The sequence below is a fragment of the Cheilinus undulatus genome, linkage group 8 (genome assembly GCF_018320785.1).
Source record: "Cheilinus undulatus linkage group 8, ASM1832078v1, whole genome shotgun sequence".
NCBI lineage: Eukaryota > Metazoa > Chordata > Actinopteri > Labriformes > Labridae > Cheilinus > Cheilinus undulatus.
The window spans coordinates 32,693,816-32,714,940 of record NC_054872.1 but is presented as its reverse complement, the minus strand read 5'-3'; the positions used below and the strand labels follow the sequence as shown (position 1 = coordinate 32,714,940).

Genomic DNA, 21,125 nt, shown 5'->3' with positions numbered 1-21,125 from the left:
AGCTGATGAGGACTTTCATTAGATCAGCTGATCTCAATTATATGGCGGCCTGCCTGAACTAACACTATATGCTTTACTGTAACATGTAAGAGGCTATTTTGTAAAGATATGGTTGTGGTGTGCCTTGAAATGTTGGTTTGCTCTAAGGTGTGCCTTCGGCAAAGAAAGATTGAAAACCACTGGTCTAAGACACAAGAGGTCACAGGAAATAAGTTACGGTGGCAAACAAGTAAACTGGAAGGCTAAGATTTGTTCACACTGTGAAACCGCAGGCAGGTAAATCAGTTATTGAGATTTTATGATTATATTGAATATTTCAGAATATGTAAATGAAAATATAAAAGACTGAAAAGGTGATGATGTGCACTATATCAAAGTGTGTGTGTGTGTGTGTGTGTGTGGGGGGGGGGGGGGGGGTGTAACATCCCCTGTGTTCAACTGGACTTGAAGAAGCTTGCGGCATTTACTAATGTCGTCCCCTCCTGTCAGTATCTTTGCTTGTGATGTGCTTACTCTCAGATAGTCATCACTTTGCACAACAGTATCTGCAAATGAAAATATAACTTTTATGACATTGTTAGCAATAACACTTTAATAAGGTAGCACATTTTCACTGAGAGTATTTTAAAAAAGAGTTTCTGTAATATTTCCATTTTCTGACACTATAGAAGAATTTTATTAATTATTATGCAACTAAAAAACTAAATTCTTTGCTTTTAAATCAACATATGCAAACAGTAAGATCAGTTTAAAATATTTTCAGTTATAATTCACTCTTGGTTCTTCTTTTAATAGCGCGATAAGTACTTGTGTCTCTGTTTGGTAAATGTAGCAGCATTGTCGCTAGATAATTTTATAAATATTGCCTAATGTCTGTTTTTGCATGCCGAGCCTCCCCACTTTTAAGTCTGCTGCTATGAATATGATCAAAATCTACTTTCTGTTTGTCAAAAGCGTGTTTTAAAATAATGTTTGAAGTTTCCAGCTTTATGTATCTTCTTGCACAGCTGCTGTAGGTGTTGTTGTGTTGATGAAGATGATGTCCCATCTGGAAACATTGTCCTTCTGTAGGCTGCTTTAAGTGGGTTAATGTCCAACTAGCAGTGATGAGTAGAGTTTTACTGTTACTCCTTTCCTTTGAGTCAAGGAGGGCACTACTTTCTACCGTATGTGCGTGAGTGCGTGTGTGTACTTCACTCTAGCTGTAGGCTCTGCCCCCCCCCCCCCCGTCCTTTTCTCTCTGTCAGTTGTCTAACTTCCCTTTTGTTGCTGCGGTTGGAAACTTTAAGTTTTGACACTTTTGAAAGCACTGGCCAGACCCTTCTCATCTTCCTCTATTGCACACTCCATCGTGTTCTTGCTCACTTGTTGTCTTCCTCATCTTGCCCTAATCTGACTGTAATCTCACTGTCGCAGCTTGGTAGTCAACACCTCAGCAGGTCAGCCTTTGGCACGCTGATCTTTGAAGTTGTTCATGTTTCTGACAGCTTATCTGTTCTCACAAAGAGATGAATATTCTCAGGTCATAAGGTTCTTTGCATGTTGGTTTATCTTAGGCATGCTTATATATATATATATATATATATATATATATATATATATATATATATATATATATGCATGCATAACCTTTTCAAAGCTTCTGAAAATCTGCAAGAACGCCACATTGTTAGCTGCTTTGCTTTGAGCAACCTATTGTAATTAAAAACCATCACATGTCAAATTTCGGCTAACTTCGCTTATGCTATTACACACACTTTATGCATTGCAATGAAAGCGTAAACTGCAGTTTAACAAGTAAATAAAACTAAGATAAACTCATGCACTCAAAAGTGCATGCAAAAGTCTTAACCAGAAGAGTATGTGGTGGAGGGAAAGGAGGGGAGGAGTCAGTGGTTCAGGGGGTATCTGGGTGGTGCATATAGAAGGGGGAGGTGAGGGGAGGGTTGGGCAGGCTATAAATACTTTGTCCTCTTCAGCCACGAAATCTGTCATCAGAAATTTTCCAACCGCAAAGCAGGAAGTTCAGCAGAAGAAATCGAGAACTGTGCCTAAAATTAAGTCACAGCCCAACCCCGTAAAAGGCTGCGTTCACTAACTCACACACAAACGCATTTGCACACAGACATGAACAGATAGACATATCACCTGAATGTCACTGCAACATCTTTACATGCTGTTTTTAACTGTTTCACTAATGCGCCTGATTTAGCTGTGGCTTTCTATCTCTGCTCACTGTTGAGTTCACACAGAAGTCCGCGTAGTGGCAGTGCACCACATCAGTGAGTGTCCAACAACCGCCTGATTCATTCATTAAAAGCTTTAACAGTAATTAGGGTCCTCGCCTGCCCTCCGGGCAAGGACCCTATTGTATCTGGTCCGTTTCTTTCTTCTTCTTATTATTCCCACGCCTCTTTGAACCTTAATTTGACCCCCTAAACATGCTCAAAAACTCACCAAAATTGGCACACACCTCAGATTCGGCGAAAATTTTGATAAAATGAAAAAATTAACCCCAAAAATGCCAAAATGTGCTCTCTAGCGCCACCTAGGCACACTAAAACGGCCCTCATGGCCAGTAGGAATGTCGTAGAGAGATCAAACCAACGTTGAAACGTTCGTCTCATCGAGACCCACAAATCACGCGCTGACACCCCTAACCTATCTCAAACAGGAAGCCGGCAATTTGCCTTTCAAAATAAAATTTTCCAGGAAAAAAGGGCTCCGAACAAAATCTATCTTCTCCTAGGCCGTAAATGGTATCGGCTTGAAATTCGCAGAGAAGACACACTAGACAATGCTGAACAAAAGTTCTGAAGGAATTTGTTGTTTCTCAAACGGTTTTCGAATTACAAGCCCTCAAAGTTGGTCAACCCCAAAGAAGCCCTCCCTGCTGCTCCCATTCAAATGAATGGGGTGACGAAAAATCTGATCCACATAAGCTGCAACGGTTGGGCCTCTACACAAAAAACCAAAGGTCTTACAGCTTTAAAAATGACATGGTTGGATTCCTGACAAAATTTACTACAAAACTATCTTATTTTTACAGAGATTTGGTCCAAATTGTGGCATCTGTGAGGGGAGATTCAAAAAAATTTCAGTCAATTTCACTCCTGATCAAGAGAGCAGTTAGGGATGATGTCATTCACTGATTGACAGATGAAAGCACCCGGAATGCAGGCATTAGTTACCATGGCAACCAGGGGAAGCCCCTTAATGAGCTCTGATCATGCACACACATGGAGCTGTTCCAATAAAGCAGCCCATTTAAACAAAGCTCTGGTCAAAAAGGGATGAAACCCTCAAAGTGGAGGTCAAACGGGCATGAGGGACATGCGACACGCCGAGGACCCGTCCAATGCTGCTTGCAGCTTTAATGTGATTTAATACAGTAAGTCAGATGCAGCAGAAAAGGAATTCAAGTATTTTGTGTGATTTTAGTTCTGTGTTAAAGCACCACATAGAAATATCTGTTCTGAACTCAAACAAACTCAAACTGACTTATGAACAGAGAGGATTTTTCTATTAGGGGCAACTTTTTTACACCAAAAAGCTGAGTTTAGTGTTATGTTGTTGAGAAAACCTGACAAGAGACAAAGTTCCAAATGATTATGCAAATGACATTTTTCTCTTATTTCCCTGAATATTAATGCAAATGACAGAATATTTTACAAGTCATCAGCCGTTAGAGCATAATTCAAATGTTTTTGAACAAACTTCATAATGATAACAATTTTCTTTTTTTAAATAACAACCTCAAATTCACTGTTCCACATTATTAAGCACAACAGAGTTTTAAAAGATTTTATAGGTTGTAAAGAACTGAAAATAGTCATTTGCTGAATTTGCAGCATTAGGAGGTCATATTTACTGAAATCAAAGGCTATTTTAATCAAAAACATCAAAACAGGCCAAGTTACAGTATATGTTAACATAGGAGCCCTTCTTTGATATCACCTTCACAATTCTTGCATCCATTGAACTTGTGAGTTTTTGGAGAGTTTCTGCTTGAATTTCTTTGCAAGATGTCATAATAGGCTGCCAGAGCTGCTGTTTTGATGTGAACTGCATCCCACCCTCATAGATCTTTAGCTTGAGGATGCCCCAAAGGTTCTCAATAGGGTTGAGGTCAGGGGATAATGGGGCCACACCATGAGTTTCTCTCCTTTTATGCCCATAGCAGCCAATGGCACAGAGCTATTCTTTGCAAATTGAGATGGAGCATTGTCATGCATGAAGAAAATTTTGCTACAGAAGGCACAGTTCTTTTTGTACCATGGAAGAAAGTGGTCAGTCACTTTTTGTACCATGGAAGAAAGCAGTCAGTCAGAAACTCTATATACTTTGCCGAGGTCATTTTCACACCTTCAGGGACCCTAAGGGGCCTACCAGCTCTCTTCTCATGAATCCGACCCAGAACATGACTCTGCCACCTCCTTGCTGACGTCATCCCCTTGTTGGGACATGGTGGCCATCCACCAAACATCCACTACTCCTCCATCTGCCACATCCAGGGTTGCACAGCACTCATCAGTAAACAAGACTATTTGAAAATGAGTCTTCATGTATTTCTGGGCCCACTACAACCATTTCTGCTTGTGAGCATTGGTTAGGGGGGGCTGAATAGTAGGTTTATGCATGACCGCAAGCCTCTGGAGGATCCTACACCTTGAGGTTGGTGGGAATCCAGAGGCACCAGCAGCTTCAAATACCTGTTTGCTGCTTTGTAATGGAATTTTAGCATCTGCTCTCTTAATCCAATGAATTTGTCCATCAGAAACCTTCCTGAATATGCCTTTATCTGCATTAACCCGTCTGTGCTCTGAATCAGCCACAAATTTCTTCACAGTACGATGATCACGCTTAATTTTTCATGAAATACCTAATGTTTTCACCGCTTATCTGAGGCATTCCACTATTTGATACTTTTCGGCAGCAGAGAGATCCTTTTTCTTTGCTAAATTGCTTGAAACCTGTGGCCTGCTTAATAATGTGGAACAGTGCATTTTAAGGTTTTTATTTTTTTTTAAATAATGGTTATCATTATGAGGTTTGTTCAAAAACATTTGAATTATGCTCTGACGGCTGATGACTGATGACTTGCCTAGGCTTATCGGCAATTGCCATTCCTAGATTGGATTTTTAAAACACACAAAACAAAATTCACATGACACAGTAATAACAGTAATAATAATAATAATAATAATAATAATAACAATAATAATAATAATTGTAATAAGAATAAAAGTAGTAATAATAATAGTGATCGTAATAATAATAATAGTAATATAGTAATAGTAGTAATAATAATTATTATTATTAATATAATAAATGTTATTTATGGGCACCTTAAACTTAAGGTCACCTCACAACAGCTCTATATCAGGTCTTGCTTAACATCAAGCAATAAAGGGAACAATCTACAGTAGATGGCAACAGTATACAGAGCAATAAAAGGAGGTAAAGGGCAATGCTACAATAAATAGGCAGTTCTACAAGGAAGGGTTTTCAGGAAGCATTTCATAGTATTGTGGATTGCTTGTAAGAGAGCGTCCCATAGACTAGAGGCTGCAAGGCTAAATGCTCAAGACCCCATTGTGTTTAAGCAGGAGGAGAAACAGTGAAGTGCATGGGAAATCAGGTGGCACAAGATCATACATGACAGTAAGACTGAGCCCTTTTTAAAAACCAGTTCAAGTTCTGTAGATCTTCCACCCATTAATCTTCTGAATAATTTGACAGTCAAGATGTATGCAACAGCATTGAACAGTCTGTTGGACGGTCCACATATGGCAAAGCCTGATCATCTCAGAGGAACTACAGTGTTACAGAGCACCTAAAAAACCTGATGATTTAAACATTTACTGGCAGATAAGGCAGCAAACAGATGAAAAGGATCCCGAAGGTAACAGGAGTCTAATCTGGTAATGACTGATTTAAGATAAGTGGGATTGGACATACATTTCTGGTAGATGAAAAAGAATCTGAGAAGTAATGCAACAATAGGACTGATTTATGTTTTTTTTTTTTTTTCATTTAATCAATCATATTATCAACATGCATAAAATAAATTTTAAAAACATTGATACAGACATTATTTATGTTTTTCTATATTTATTCATAAGTTTTCTTTATAGCTCAATAGACTGAACTTCAGTGTACACATGCAAGTGATAAGATGACTTAACATTAATATGTAAACAAAGAAAAAAAAACAAATAACACAATATATGGATGGCATAATCATTTGGAAGTACCGTAAATAACTTAAAGAAATGTGCAGGAGAAGCCAAAGAAGCCCATGTGTGCTTGCTGAGTGGCCCTTCTTAAAATGTGACACCGTGATTGACAATTTAAATAGTAAAATTGATGTTATAAATTATTAGAAATATGGAGTTCCGAACTTATTCACTGTTGAAAAATATCAAGGATATTTTTCTTTTGAACTGACAAGTTCCTTCTCCTCCTCCTCCTTGATTCCTCACTCCACAAAAGAAGTTTCCACTGCTCCACAGTCCAGTGTCAGAGTGCTTTACACCACTCCTTCTGATGCTTGAGGTTTCCACACAGCTGCTCAACCAAGGAAACTCATTCCATCAAGCTCCGGTTGCACTGTTCTTGTATTTACATTAATGTCAGCGGAAGTCCAGAACTCTTCAGCTACAGAATCAGCAGAGTGTTGGCAACTTTAACGCACCATGCGCCTTAGCAGTCGTTCACCCTGCTCTTTGATTTTATGAGGCCTTCAGTTTTGTGGCCGAGTTGCTGTTGTCCCCAAACTTTCTAATATCACTTACAGCTGATTATGGAATATCCAGCGTGGATGAAATTTCACAAAGCCACCTGCTTACCTACCCCTATGTATTTCTGTGTCTCAGGTGGTACCATGGCCACCTGTCAGGGCCAAACGCAGAGAAGATGCTCACTGCTCGAGACGAGTCGGGGACCTTCCTGGTCAGGGAGTCTCTGTCCAAACCTGGAGACTTTGTTCTGTCGTGTTTGACAGACGAGAAGAGCAAAAATGGAGGAAAGAGGGTCTCCCACATCAAGATCATGTGTCAGGTAGGCCTGCTACTGTTTCAGTGAGCCTGCATGTGTTCACAACTTATTTAAACATTAAATAAAAGGTTTGTTTTTGGTCTTTGATTACGTGAATTCAGCTTCCTGAAACAGATTCACATCATGGAGAAATACACAGGGGTATTCCCAAAGTTGTGATGTTGCATACTTTGAAAGGTTAAAGTCGCATTTCCTATGACTTATGCAATAGAAGACTGTTTCAGCTATTGTTCACAGCTTCACACATTGCTCTTTATTTTGAAATAAAGCCTTTATTTAAATCAGATAGTCAAAGATCTGAAACCAGAATCATCCTGCTGATGTTATGAGGTATTTATCCACACTGTAAGTGGGTGTTGAACAGCATCAGCCCTCTCTCATTTTCATAGACATCATCCCAGTGTTTGCATTTTTATTTTTAGCAGCAGTTCACCTCACAGAAAACACAGCTCAGGCCCCATTTAAACTGAGCCATTGTTTTTGTGCAGAAGATTAATGTGAGATTACTGGAAGGGTCACAAAGGCCTTTTTATGAGCACGTGGCAAAGATCAGGTGAGCCCCTGTACTCAGCGCTGGTTTCAGTCTGTTTACTGCTGCTGCCTCCAAAATAAACTAGACAGTATCACTTTATATTCACTCTAGTTACATGCAAGACATTAATTTTGTGGTCATTTTATTTGATACAAGTTTGAGAAAGCAGTTAACTTGGTATTACAATTTTAGCCTTTTTCCTCACACTGACTAATTTTTGTCAGCTTTTGTGTTGTTTTACACTACAAGAAGATAAATGAAGTCTCACAAAGCTGTCCAAGATGTGACTAACAGAATGCTCATCCAATCACACTCCACGTTTTTTTCAAAGGCTCTGCCCTTTCCCAAATGCCTATTATTAAAGGTTTTTCAGATGGATGTGTTTCACACATCCATCTGGTGTGTCAGGTTAGTCCAGCTTAATATGCTAAACAAAATGCATGTTAACCTTTGTCTGATCCTTATCTGTCTTGTACTTTTTTTCTAGGTTCTTAATTCAGAAAATTGTGCTCTGTCTCTTGACCTAATGATGTTTATTTTTTATTCTCAGAACGACAGGTACACGGTGGGATGTTCAGAGATGTTCGACACGCTGACAGACTTGGTCGAGTTCTACAAACGTAAAGGCATCGAGGAGATGTCGGGGAACTGGGTGTTTTTAAAACAGGTGAGCTGGATTATGTTTGCCAAAGATGTAACTCAGGAGCGTCCAAACTTTTTTCACAGATGGCCACAAACAGACAAATAAAAGCATGAGTCGGCCACCTTGATGCATATCATCTGGAGTTTGTTGAAGTTATTAAATCCAGTGTGCTAAAATATACTTAGTAATTTAATATACAGATCATATAAAAGCTTTCCATTAATGGGTAACAAGGTAATTAGCCAGTCATTGTCCAGGCTTTTGGCTTAGGCAACCAGATTTCGGGGGGGGGCTTGGGTCTGCCCACCACTAGATCCACCCCTGCCTGGTCAGGGTTAACATCATGCTCCATTCTGCCAAGAAGGTGAAATGCTAACAGCTCATCTCCACATTCAGACCCAAAACTAGTAATGCTCCTATTAATAATTTTACATCCAATTACTGCAAATGAAGATTAAAATCAGCCATCTCGTCTAACGTCAAGTGAACACATGCTATAAACCAACTCTACACTGTACTCTACAGTCAAGTTTCATATGTAGTGGTTTGAGGAAGACGAGGCGGCAGCTACGAGTGGGTTTGGCTGGCTGCCATTAGTGCAGCGATTATCTTGGTTGTAGCCAAGTATGGCAGCAGTTTTATCAGAGCTGGTCTACATTTAAGGAGAAAAAAACAGCTCTGAAAGATTTTTATGAAGGAAATATGTTTTGTTTTTTAGAGTTTGCGACCGTTACAGGTAGGCTTTGCCGGTCTATACAATGGCTACTGCTGTAGTAGCTTTTAGCAGGATGTAGCTCTTTAAGTCTACTGGACCACATTTCTTTATTAAAACAAGAGTGAAGAGCCAAATTTAAAGCTTGTCTTGGCAGAGAAGATGTTTTGACTTTTGACTTTGCCAAAACTCTGCCGCTCGTATACTACGGCAGCACTGGCCTGTAGCGCTCGGGTTTCAACTGCAGATGCGCATGCCTGACTGTCTCATTTTATCTTGTAGCTCTGATTGGCCCATAATGAATGGGATGGATAGAATGTTTGTCCAATCACCTGCTGAGAATTTTTTTTAAAGGTTTGTTTTAGGGCTTTTTGTGCCTTTATCGATAGAGAAGGACAGTAACCTGACACGCCAGATGGATTTGTTTCACAGATCCATCTGGGAAAGCTTTAATAGGAAACGTTTAAGAAAAGTCAGAGGCTTTGAAAAATCCTTGGAGTATTATTGGGTGAACGTTCTGTCCGTCACATCTCTACGGGCCAATCAGAGCAACAAAGCACGTGACGTAGCCGCTGAGAAAATGTTCCAACCCTAGGTGGAGCTGCACCCCTGAGAATTTTTTTTAAGTCCTGTGCTTCCCAAACGCTTTGTATGGCAGGTTTCCCAGATAAATGTGAAATATATGAGACGGTCTGTAAGCCTTACACAGCCTCTAGACGGCTTAATCCCTGTTTTCTGGATCAAAATTATTTTAAACTGCACTGTTACAATGAGCTGCTATCAGTTCACCGTTGTTTATGTCTGTTTATAGAGCTTTTTAGGAGCTAGGTAGTAGTCATTGAGCGAGCTACTGTGGCTACTAGTGGCAGAGAGCTGTGTGAATTAGATTAACCAACTCCTAATTCTAGTGACGACTACCAAGGGATCTAAATTTAACTGTAAATATCCCTACACAATACAAAAGTGGACTGCACAAAGCAGGCAAACTTTATAGGAGCATTGGCGCTTGTAAATGATAATTGTGATATGTTTCGTGAATTGGACTTTGATACAGAGCAGATAGAACAAATTTGTGTTGCTTTTTACGATTGCAACTCTTTTGTCGTTAGTTGTCAGGGTGTAATGAATCGAGATATAATTATTTTTATTGTTAAAATTTTTATCAAGTATGTTTTCGTCGTAATATTAGATATGACATAAAGCACATCAACAAATGTTTCTTGTCAAAATGTTTACAAATGAACACAGCAGCACCGCCTAGCATTGGAACAAAGAAGTACAATACAGTCAAGCACAAGCTACATTTTCGAATACCGACCATATTGAAAAGGTTATCCATGGACTGCAGTTGGCCCGTTGGCCATAGTTTGGAGACCTCTAATGTTTCTCTTTTGTTTACTTATTTATAACACTAACCTCTAATCTAATTGTTCATGCCACCTGTAATCAGACTACTTAGTCTTTTATCTTTTTACCCTCAGAGATGATACTTTATTGATTTTTTTTTAAATGTATAAGTTAGCTTTATTTATATCATTTTAGGTCCTGTTTTTATTTTCAGCTAACATACATTGTTACTGTCTGGATTAACAGAAAAGTTATTTAAATTGATTGATTGAGTTGATGTAATTAAAGTATGTCTGGCAAATTTTTAGAAAGTTAAAAATAAAATTCAGTCATTTTTCAAAAGACAAGCAGAACAACACACAGAGAGGAAATTTGCCATTCCTGAGTGTCTCTTAATGTGGGATTGGGATGTAGGGATTATTATGTGAATTCACTCACTGGGCTTTCCTCTTCTTTCATCTCAAACTTCAGATTTTCCCATTTTTAATATCTTGTTTTCTGTCCACTCTGCAGCCATATTACTCAACGAGAGTGAACGCAGCAGATATCGACAGCAGAGTGAAACAGCTGGATCAGACCATGCAGCAGCAGCAGGAGGGCGAGGGAGAGAAGAGCAAGGCCGGCTTTTGGGAAGAGTTTGACGTAAGATTTGACCAGCAGCCTTGTTTGTTTCCACCAAGGCTGTTTCTAATCACAATGATATCTTTGACTGTGGTCTTCTTATTACTAAATTATGTTTCAATATTCTCATTACTAACAAGTTTACATGTCCAGAAAGCTTTAAACTTCTTACTTTGGTAAAAACTGGAGGGAAGTACACCACCATGTGGTGGTGGAAAACTGAATGTCACACTTTGGTATGTTAACTTAAAAACATTCTTAGTAATGAAATTTAACATTTAATTTAATATATTTGCTATTTTTTTGACTTGGACGACTAGAATTCTGTTCGTACAACACAATTTAATTCAATGTACCTTCATTCAAAAGACAAGATAAAATCAAAAATAGATATGACAGCAAAATAAAAACCCACACAGCCTAAGAAATCAAAGAAATAAAACATGGGTAAATTGAAAATAAATCCTTAAATATAGATATTGCACAAACAACATTAAACATATGGACTCAGCTACATCACTGAGACACCTATGTTGCTATATATGAAGGGAGCAAGTGCAACCACCAGAGTATGCACACACACTCACACATACACACAATTCACCTACACAAAGACTCAGAAAACCATTAGTGGGGAAGAAACAGTGAAATATAAAAATACTAAAAGTAATCTGCAAAGGAAACTTGCAGGCATTGAGAAAAAAAATACAAGTTGATATTGAGATCTATGAAATTTGAGATCTGAAAAAAAAAAACCATTTCATTTCCTGAGAGTTGCATGTATCTTCAAACTTCCTTTTTTCCACCTGATCTGAATGTCCAACTAAAAATTTAATATTTTGTAAATAAGTATAACAACTATAATTCATAAATAACTTGCAGAAATTGTTGCATAGTTGTGGCTGCTTCTTGATACTATGAACAAAATCTGTTGAACCATTTAGAATGTATGCAGATGTAAAATCTGTTTATATTATATATGTTTATGTTATATTTTTCCTTAAATAAGGAGCTCTAATAATGGTATTAGATGATGTAGTGTGAGTTGGCCTATCTCGAGTGCACGTCACCTCAGGCGTTGGTACGGTCTTAATTACAAAACCATTCTGGGAAAAGTTCCCACCTACTTATCATGTTTCTTAATCTTAAAAGATGGAAATCAAACCTCTGTTCTCTGAATGTTGTGCAATTCCTTTTTTCTAAAATCTGTTCTGCATTAGGAAAGAAATCTTAAGCTTTTCTGTACCTACTGTAAGGAGCAATCTCTAGACTTACACTGCAATTGAAAAAAAATAATTCCCAAATATATGAAATCAGTGGTTAAATCTACGGATTTGTGGCTGTCTGAACATATGTTTATCTGACTGTTTAAATGTTACTTTAACTTTGGTATGCGCTTTGTAGTTTAAAAGAGTTAAAATCAAAAAGCAATGACAGCAGCAGAATACAAACAGGAAATAATCTGCATGTGTAGAACTGTGGGAACATGGTCTGCGTGGTGGTTCCTGTTCTGAACCAGTGTGGCTTCTTTATTAAAGAAGCTAAAACTGGTTCATGCCTGCAATGTCAGTGATATAGCACAAATAAACAGCACCATTCTTTAACTTTACAGCGACCACTGTATGCTTGTTTTATGCCACTGAAACGTTGCAAAGAAAGAACCCTCAGAATCACAAAGCTGGGGCTAGTGATTGGTTTTAACTTTTGACTTTTTAAGAATGGCTGAAATAATCAGTCATTGAAATCATTTTAACAAAAATATCTTTTGATCAAGTGATCAATAATCAAGGAGTTTCCTTTCCTTTAGTTATGACACAGCCCTAGAATTTCATTGCATTTTATATATCAGGTGTTTTACTTGTCGTTTGATCTAATGTCTTATTTTTTCAAGTACTTCAGTATAATACTTTTATTATTGCTCCAGTCTCCCGCTACTGGTTTATTTCCTTGTGTAGTATACATGGTTGAAAGTTAAATTCAATTACATTGCCTTTACTGAGTACTGCCCCATTTTATTGCCTTTATCTTGTTTTACTCTTTCAATTCCTGTCACTGCTCTCCTTTTATCATAGTGATTAACCTTTATATTACTTGTATATGTTTTTATTTGATTTTATGCCTCTCTGTCGTTCTTATCTCTCTTGTTTGCTAAATCTTCTTACATCCTCTGCTCCTCCTGGTGTCAGGTCATTGGCTCTTGTGTTGTCTGGGCTCTTGTTGGTTCTTATGATGGCTGTTGTGATGGTTGGGTTAATTATGGCAGTTAGGTTTTTTTTGTACGGGCTCTCTTGCTGTTTTTATGTTGCGTTCTTTTTTGTTTGGGTGTTCTTCTTTGTTGCTTTAACTTGTAACCTGCATGTCCAAGCATTATATATATATATATATATATATATATATATATATATATATATTTTTTTTTTTTTTTTTTTTTTTTTTAAGTTTATGTATTTTATTTTAATGAAGCTAAGGATTAGATCCTCCATGACATGGAAGTCATTGCCCACCCGTGATCAGCTGATGGCTAGCTGGTCCCAGTTATTGCTTCCCAGCTCCCAGAGCCAATCACAGCTCCTTCTCTCAACACAGTTGTCCATTTAAATACAACATCCTTCTCACTAACCCCTGCTTGCATTAAAGCTGCAGTTAATGATTTTTTTTAATTTGATATATGGACACAGCATTTATCACGCAGCTGTTTATCTCTGCACTCAGGCTCTTCAAAAGATGGAGGCAAAGGTGAAAAAGAGCCGAGAGGAGGGTCAGAGGCCTGAGAACAAGAGCAAAAACAGATACAAGAACATTCTTCCATGTGAGTATTTTTATCCTAAATCTTCTAAACAACCAAATCCAATGAACGATCAAACTTTTGATTAGACAGACTTAAACATTATGTTTATTTTCTGCCTCTCTCCCATGCTTTATCGCTCTGTCCTCTCGTTTCCTCCAGTCAATGACACCCGGGTCATCCTGCAGGACGCTGATCCAGATGTTGTGGGTTCAGATTACATCAATGCAAACTATGTCAGAGTGAGTCTGCAGAGTCCCTTCATAAACACAGAAAATTATCCAAATACAACATTTAACTCACTGTTTTTCATACAACTATCATTGCTGTGTGTTTGTAGAACACCCTGCGGGAAACTGGAGGTCCCAAAGTTTACATTGCCACCCAGGGGTGCCTTGCAACAACCGTCAACGATTTCTGGCAAATGGTTTGGCAAGAGAACACAAGAGTGATCGTTATGACTACCAGAGAGGTGGAGAAAGGGCGGGTCAGTATCAAAACAGGAGCAATAACAGCAGCTCTGAATGCTCAGTGTTTTATTTTTTGTAATAACCTAAGCTCATCTTAAAATGTCAAAAGAATGTCAAAATATTACCGTTCTTATTTAACACCTTTAACGACATTTCAGCCTGAGATAACTTCCTTCTTTAAAGAGTCACACGGTTGTTGTCTCAGTCGATTTAGGGGTAATGTCTACCCCGTAGTTCCCTGTAGTATTTGATTTGGGTCTACTATAAATATCAGACTGTCCGTCTCTATATGTCACTGCACGTTCTTCCACAAAACATCAGAGCTGACATTAAGGCCTTCTTCTCTGAAAAGCTTCAAATGGCTCCCACCCACGGTTTATATTTACATAATTACAGTTAAAAAAGACAAATTAAGAAGTAGCAAAGCTCTGATCATCTACTGCTTTACTATTCAGAGGAAGTAGATGGTAACATGTTAGCAACATGAATGTCAGCTTTTAACCTTTCATGTCAGAGCCAGATTACTTCTGTACAAATGTCAATCCTACCAAGTGGGGGGGGGGGGTCTTTTTGCGCTTTATAGATTTATTTTGTGCCTTTGTGTGGAAAGGACGGTGACAGTGAGTAGATTAGGAAATCAGGGAGTGATAGCAGGAAAGGAGCAGACCTGAGTCTAGGCTTTTGTTTGTATCCCATGAAAGCAGACATTTAAGGAAAAAGGGATTTACCATGATATGAAGCATTGCTGCCCAACAACCCAACCGTTTGGAGCGGTGTTTTCCTTGGAGCCCCCCTTACATGTACCTAAAAAAAAAAATGGAGCCCCCCAGGACCCAAGAGGGAAGAAAAAGGGATACATTGCTGCCAGAAATCAACATAAATTTTAATTGTTTCACTGATAAAACCCTTAAAAAGGCCTATGTGTGTTTTTCTTATCAAAAGATGGTTTAGAGCAGTGGTTCTCAAGTGGTCCAGCCTCAGGACCCACCATTATCTTTGAGGAAAAATCATGACCCAAGTTTTCACCAATAAATAACATCAATGCATGTTTAGTAAGACAAATGTTGCACTTAAGCTCTTGGAGGAACAGAATTTATGATAGGAAAAAGACACACGGCAAAACTGACATGTTTAACACTCCTACCTATTTTCCAGAGATCTTGAGAAATGAGTTCATTGTCTTGGTAAAAACAACTCTTTTATTGCAAGAAAAGGAAATAAATGAGTCTAAATGTTAATGAAACATTTACATTTACCCATTATCAGAGTAAAACAGAGTAAAAGTAAAGATATGGATACATGTTCTTTGCCACCATTTTTTTCCAGACACAGGGTCGTGATTTTTTTTCATGACCCAGGAAAACCTCCCTGCGACCCACGTTTGGGTCCCGACCCACCACTTGAGAACCACTGGTTTAGAGAATGGAAAAGAGCCACCTTGAACAGCTCTAAATGCAGGAATTATGCTTGTAATTGAGTGTTTCAATATCATAGTATTGTTTTTTTTTTTTTTTTGCTAAAATAAGTTTAAAAAAAAAGAAGGAATGAATATATGAATATTTTCTACAAATCTGATGCCTGAACCTGCCTGAAAAAATGAGATGGACCTTCAGAGTTTACTTTTATAGTTTACATTGCTGTAAAGTTAGTTGCATTTCAGTAAACAAGCTTGCTCCACTACAACATTCATCTTTATGAGTGTAACTTAAGAGTACAAACGGGAAAATATCCAACAGAATATAAACATGTTGATATGAATCTATAGGCAATGTGAATTAAAATGTTGTAAATTAGAGGTTAAAGCCAAAGAAAAAATAAGGGAGGCAGTGTTCAGACATTTGTGCACATGCAGAAGATCTAGCAGATAAGTTAAAAATTTCTTCTTTTTTCTTCTGAGCAGAATAAATGTGTGCCATACTGGCCGGATCCTCAGGCCTCCAAAGAATGTGGTCAGTACATAGTGACGTCTGAGTCAGAGAGAGAGGCGACTGATTACAAAGTCCGAGTTCTGGAGATCGCTCCTAAGGACAAGGTAACCTTCAAGCCACCTCTCAAATCACAGCTCTGTCATCTTTAACCAGGAGTTTTCTCATTTAGTTCTCTTGTGTTTTTGTTCTCTCCCATAGCCCAAACTTTCTCGAACCATTTGGCACTATCAGTACCTGAGCTGGCCTGATCACGGAGTTCCTCAGGAACCAGGTGGTGTCCTCAGCTTCCTCACTCAAGTCAACAGCAAACAGGCCGAACATCCTGATGGTGGACCAATGATCATCCACTGCAGGTATTCACATGGCACCGATTACCCATGGGACAGGAAGGGCACATCACTGAACAAAACAGATTGTTGATACTTCTTTGATCCCATCTTTTACTTAGAAGTTTTCAAAGGTACAGAAACTAGTAGTTAAAACCCTCTCACAATCAGTCTTCTGTTTTTTTTTAATATTGATCAGGCAATCAATAAGATGTCTTAGAAAAGTGGAAGATTATCCAATTCAAATGGCTTATTTAGTCAGAGTAACAGCAAAATCCAAAGGATATTAAAAAAAATCAGAAAAGTATTTTCCTCCAGAGGCTTCAGCACAAAAATATTAAGGTTTTTTATCCTTCTCTCACCCAGGCTGCTTGATCAGGGAAGAAAATCATATTCACAAATATTTTGATTGCTACTGAGATAACTTGTATTAAACACCATTAATTATTGATTTGACACCTTAATCACATGTATATATTAAACTTAAATACTGAATAAATTCATGGAAAAAAGTAAACATTGTGACAAATAGCTAACTAGAACCCAGAGGCAGAGCACAAGCCAATGTTGAAGGTAAAAAATGACTGCCCAGTACTCCTGCCCCCCCAACAAGCTTTCAGTGAGAGGAAATAAACAAAGAGCCTCCTCTACAACAACAACAAAAAACAAGAAAATTTTAAAATCTTAAAACCACAGGAGATCAGACATGACAAATGTATGAAAATGATAACATGGGTAATTATTAAATGAATAGAAACAGATAAAATGTGTTCATCGGTAATTGCTTAATCTCAATCGTTTAGTTTTCACGATGTGGGGAACAAAAGTTATACTTAAAATAAAAGTTTGATGAATTTCCCAGCATGCTATTCAATGCAACACCTACACGTGAACAGTAAACTGTCACAGTTTAAGTTAAAGCAGATGGTTCATTGTGGATGGGGGGCTTTTTCACTTTGACGATATGTTTCCCAGACGGTGCCTCTCTCCTCGTGTCAGGGCTCGTAAATCCTGATGTCGTTCTTGGGAAAAACATTCATTTTAGTGTTGATGCTCAAAATAACAACATGCTTAGGTTTCATAATCACAAGTTAGGTGATAACTCTCAGACGTTTCAGATTAAAATGATCATATTTTCAGGATTAAGATTAGTAGAAGCTGAACAAAAGCTTTAAAGTTAACCGACAGGTTATCCTTTTGGAATTTGTCCCGTGTGATGTGAGGGAGTCTGAGGATGTGTGTGCTTTTTATAATAGTTGTTGGTTGATGTTTACATCCTGGTTGTTTGAGCATTTATGGTATGTAAACATGTTCACAAAGCTGCAGAACGAAAATATATTCTCACAGGCTTTCCCTTAGCATAACTCCTGTTAAGACATTTGGCATTTGACCCCAGTTTTAACTTACAACCAAACATCACAGGGCTCACATGTCTGAGCAATATTTTCATTCATCCTTTATTTTAGCAGGGAAAACCCACTGAGACCGAGGTCTCTTTTTCAGGGGTTCCCTGTAGCAATACAATAAAACACTGGTTTCCAAACATTTTTTTCCTGGAGACCCCCTCCTTATATCTAAGAAAAGCCAAGCCTCCCCAAGACCCACACAAACTAAAAAGTGATCAGTTACTGTAAAAAATCAACATCAGTTTTAATGTTTCATTGACAAAACCCAAAGAGAGTAGGTTTAAATATAATCATACTATCAAAAAACATCTGTATAAACTATTTAAGTTAAGTTTTGATCTTAGATAATATATGCCAATCTAATCTTGACAATCTCAGAGCAGACAAAGCCTCACACTCCCCCTGAGATCCCCCCACCCCTACCCCAGTGGGTCGTGGAACCCGGGTTGGGAACCAGTGCAATGAAAAGACACAATAGAAAAAAAATGTATTTTAACACGATTCACATTTTAAATAATATGTAATCACCCCACTTATATAGCTCAGTATAACATCTTTAAAATTCCGTATGATTTCAGAGAGGGCGATCTAGATGTAATCATTCGACATGATGGGTGCAGCAACACTAATAATAAGCAGAAGGATGTGATTTTCATTTAACTATCCTTTTTAGACCTTCTGTTACTATGTGATATCAGTCCGTTAAAAAGCACCAAAATAAATAAATAAGTAAATAAATCTTTATTTATTTATTATTTATTTTAGTCTCATACTCACACCCCATTAAATTTACAGAAATCTTCATAATGGGCAGCATGTGTGAATTCAAACAAATTTTTTCCCCAACTTTATCTGGAATTTTTCCTGCCCACCCCCTCATAAAATTTCTGCACAAAGTTGGGAAGAGCCAACATATAAATACAGCAGAAAATATTCTTGAAAATTCATTGCAAGTGAATGGACAGGGTTTATATTGCTGGACGTCTACACAAGTGTTCTGTCACTGCTGCATGTGATAAACCAGTCTCAAACTCTTCTCTGCTTGACAGTTTGTTTATATTTTCCATTTTATTTATACTGTAAATATGTCTAAGAACATGTAGCATAAATGTAAAGGCAAATATTATCTTATCATCAGACATTTTTGATGTGTCCACCATGTCTGCCACAGTATCCTTTTTACATAATGTCAAGCTTCACCTGATTTCAAATGTTCAGGTCTAAATGGGTGAAAAAATCCCTTGTTTCTAATCTTTTAATCATCTAATGAGCGCTCAGAGAGAGCTCTGTGCTACAGCAGCATGGTTAGCTTTGCTGTTAGTGTCCTAAAACAAAACTAGTTTGGTTGCTGTGTAATGTTGTGGTAAAATCATTATCTCCAAGAGGACAAACCTGAATGAAGTTATCGGTTTCAGACTTCTCCTTCTCTGAGGGTCACCATGAAATTCACATTTGTTTGAACTTTTTCCAAATTTCCATAAACTATATTTCCCTGTTTTGCTACTTTTTATCCATTCCAATCATCAGACCTAAATCTGTTTTTTAATCTATTGAATATCTGGAAATCAGATTCAGACCTACTTCATTTATCCCCAGGCGGACATTTGAGCATTGTAGTTGCATCTATACAGAATATGACATGAAGATATGAAATCTAAAAATAAATGAGACTGGAGCGACATGCAGGAAAGGAGCTGCAGAATGAATTTGAAACCAGATCCCCTGCTTAAAAGACTATGGCCTCTGTATGCAGAGTGTGATCCAAAAATAGTCGGAACATAAGAAATAAGAGCTAAAAGCAATTAGTACAAAAAGCAGAGAGTACTGCACAGTTGAGATATAAACTTATGGGTGAACTTTGTTTTCTTTTCTGTAAATGGACGGTTAAAAGCATATTAAAATTATAGCTTAATTTTGTAAACATGGCAAATACTGCATCTGCTTTACATCATTATTAGCATTTTTATGCCTGGTCTCTGAGACCAGAGAGGAGTCAGTCTACAAGTTTTTTGGGCAATTTCAGTTGTTCATACATAAAAATCTGACTGGAGTTGTTGCAAATTCCAAAAAATTTGTATATATCAAACATGTTTTTATATGTGGAGGTGGAAATGTTTGCACAACAAAGGAAAGAGGACACACAATTATTTAATAATCGATGACTTGTCTAAATAACACACTTAAGTTGTCACATGGGGCTGTCACAAGAACTTGTCCAAGAGCACATAGGATTAGAAATGTTTAAAAACTGTAGTTCCTCAGATAAACCCTCCTTCATTTTGCTAATCTCTTCTCTTGCTTCCAAAGGCAGTCTTCCTGCAGGCCCTTCATCTCTGACAGACACTCACACAGACAGTTCATCTGAGATGCTCTTTATCTCAAAACGGAAATACACGCTAAAACCTTTGAAATAAATAGGATTAAACCTCCATTTCGGGTTAAGGGAAAGGGTTAAGGTAATGCTTAGAATACCAAAAAAATCTGAGCTGCAAAACTTAATAACAAAAACTTTATGAAGCCGAGTAAACAGCCTGCTTACAGGAAAAGCTCAGACCCCATGAAAACACTCCCGCGTAGAAAACTTAAATTACATACAGTAGCTTCATTTGCTTCCTACACTACGTAGAAAGCATAGCTACATAGCTGATGTTGCTAAATCTAAGCTCAAAAAGCAGCTATTTAAGCTATGCATCTAAGTAGCTAAGTTAGCTGTAGCTATGTTTGTTAAAGCTCACATTGCTGAAGCTAACCTAGCTACATTGGCTCTGCTCTAGCTAGTGTAGCTATATTAGCTTGAGCTAAAACTAATGAAGCTTGATCAAGCCACTGTTGGTGTAACTACTTCTTAAACAGGTCTATACTTTTTTTTCTGTTTTATTTTGAAATGTTGTTTTGTCTGTAATGTTTACAATGTGGTTATTTCATGAGTGTTACTGCCAGACTTTGTTTATGAATAAAGCTGATTTTTAAAAAAAATTATATTCATTAGCATTCAGCACAGCCTGACAGACTCAGACTCTACTGCTGCCTGGCCATACACTTTTAGTTTGATTAGAACCTTTTATGATGTTCTCATAAGGTTTTTGACATGCAGACAGCTGAAATAACTGAGTTTTCTGTGTGTATCTGTGCAGTGCTGGGATTGGTCGAACAGGCACCATCGTGGTCATTGACATGATCATCGAGACTATTGACACAATTGGTAACAACTCTTTGTTTTCTATTTTAGATATAGAATAAATAAAACAAAACCTTTCCAAAAACAGAGTAATCTAAGGTGTTGTGATCTGATGTTT

General features: G+C 37.8%; 1 protein-coding gene across 3 annotated transcripts in view; it reads left to right on the top strand.

Annotated features, from left to right (window-relative positions):
* ptpn6 (protein tyrosine phosphatase non-receptor type 6) overlaps nt 1-21,125 on the top strand; it is a 34,368-nt gene that overhangs the window by 8,019 nt on the left and 5,224 nt on the right. For all 3 annotated transcript variants that reach the window (XM_041792396.1, XM_041792397.1, XM_041792395.1), the window contains exons 5-13: nt 6,879-7,062; nt 8,142-8,258; nt 10,807-10,935; nt 13,627-13,723; nt 13,862-13,941; nt 14,040-14,186; nt 16,070-16,201; nt 16,296-16,450; nt 20,964-21,031. In XM_041792396.1, the coding sequence (XP_041648330.1) occupies nt 6,879-7,062; nt 8,142-8,258; nt 10,807-10,935; nt 13,627-13,723; nt 13,862-13,941; nt 14,040-14,186; nt 16,070-16,201; nt 16,296-16,450; nt 20,964-21,031 (1,109 nt within the window). The remainder of the gene's footprint in view (nt 1-6,878; nt 7,063-8,141; nt 8,259-10,806; nt 10,936-13,626; nt 13,724-13,861; nt 13,942-14,039; nt 14,187-16,069; nt 16,202-16,295; nt 16,451-20,963; nt 21,032-21,125) is intronic.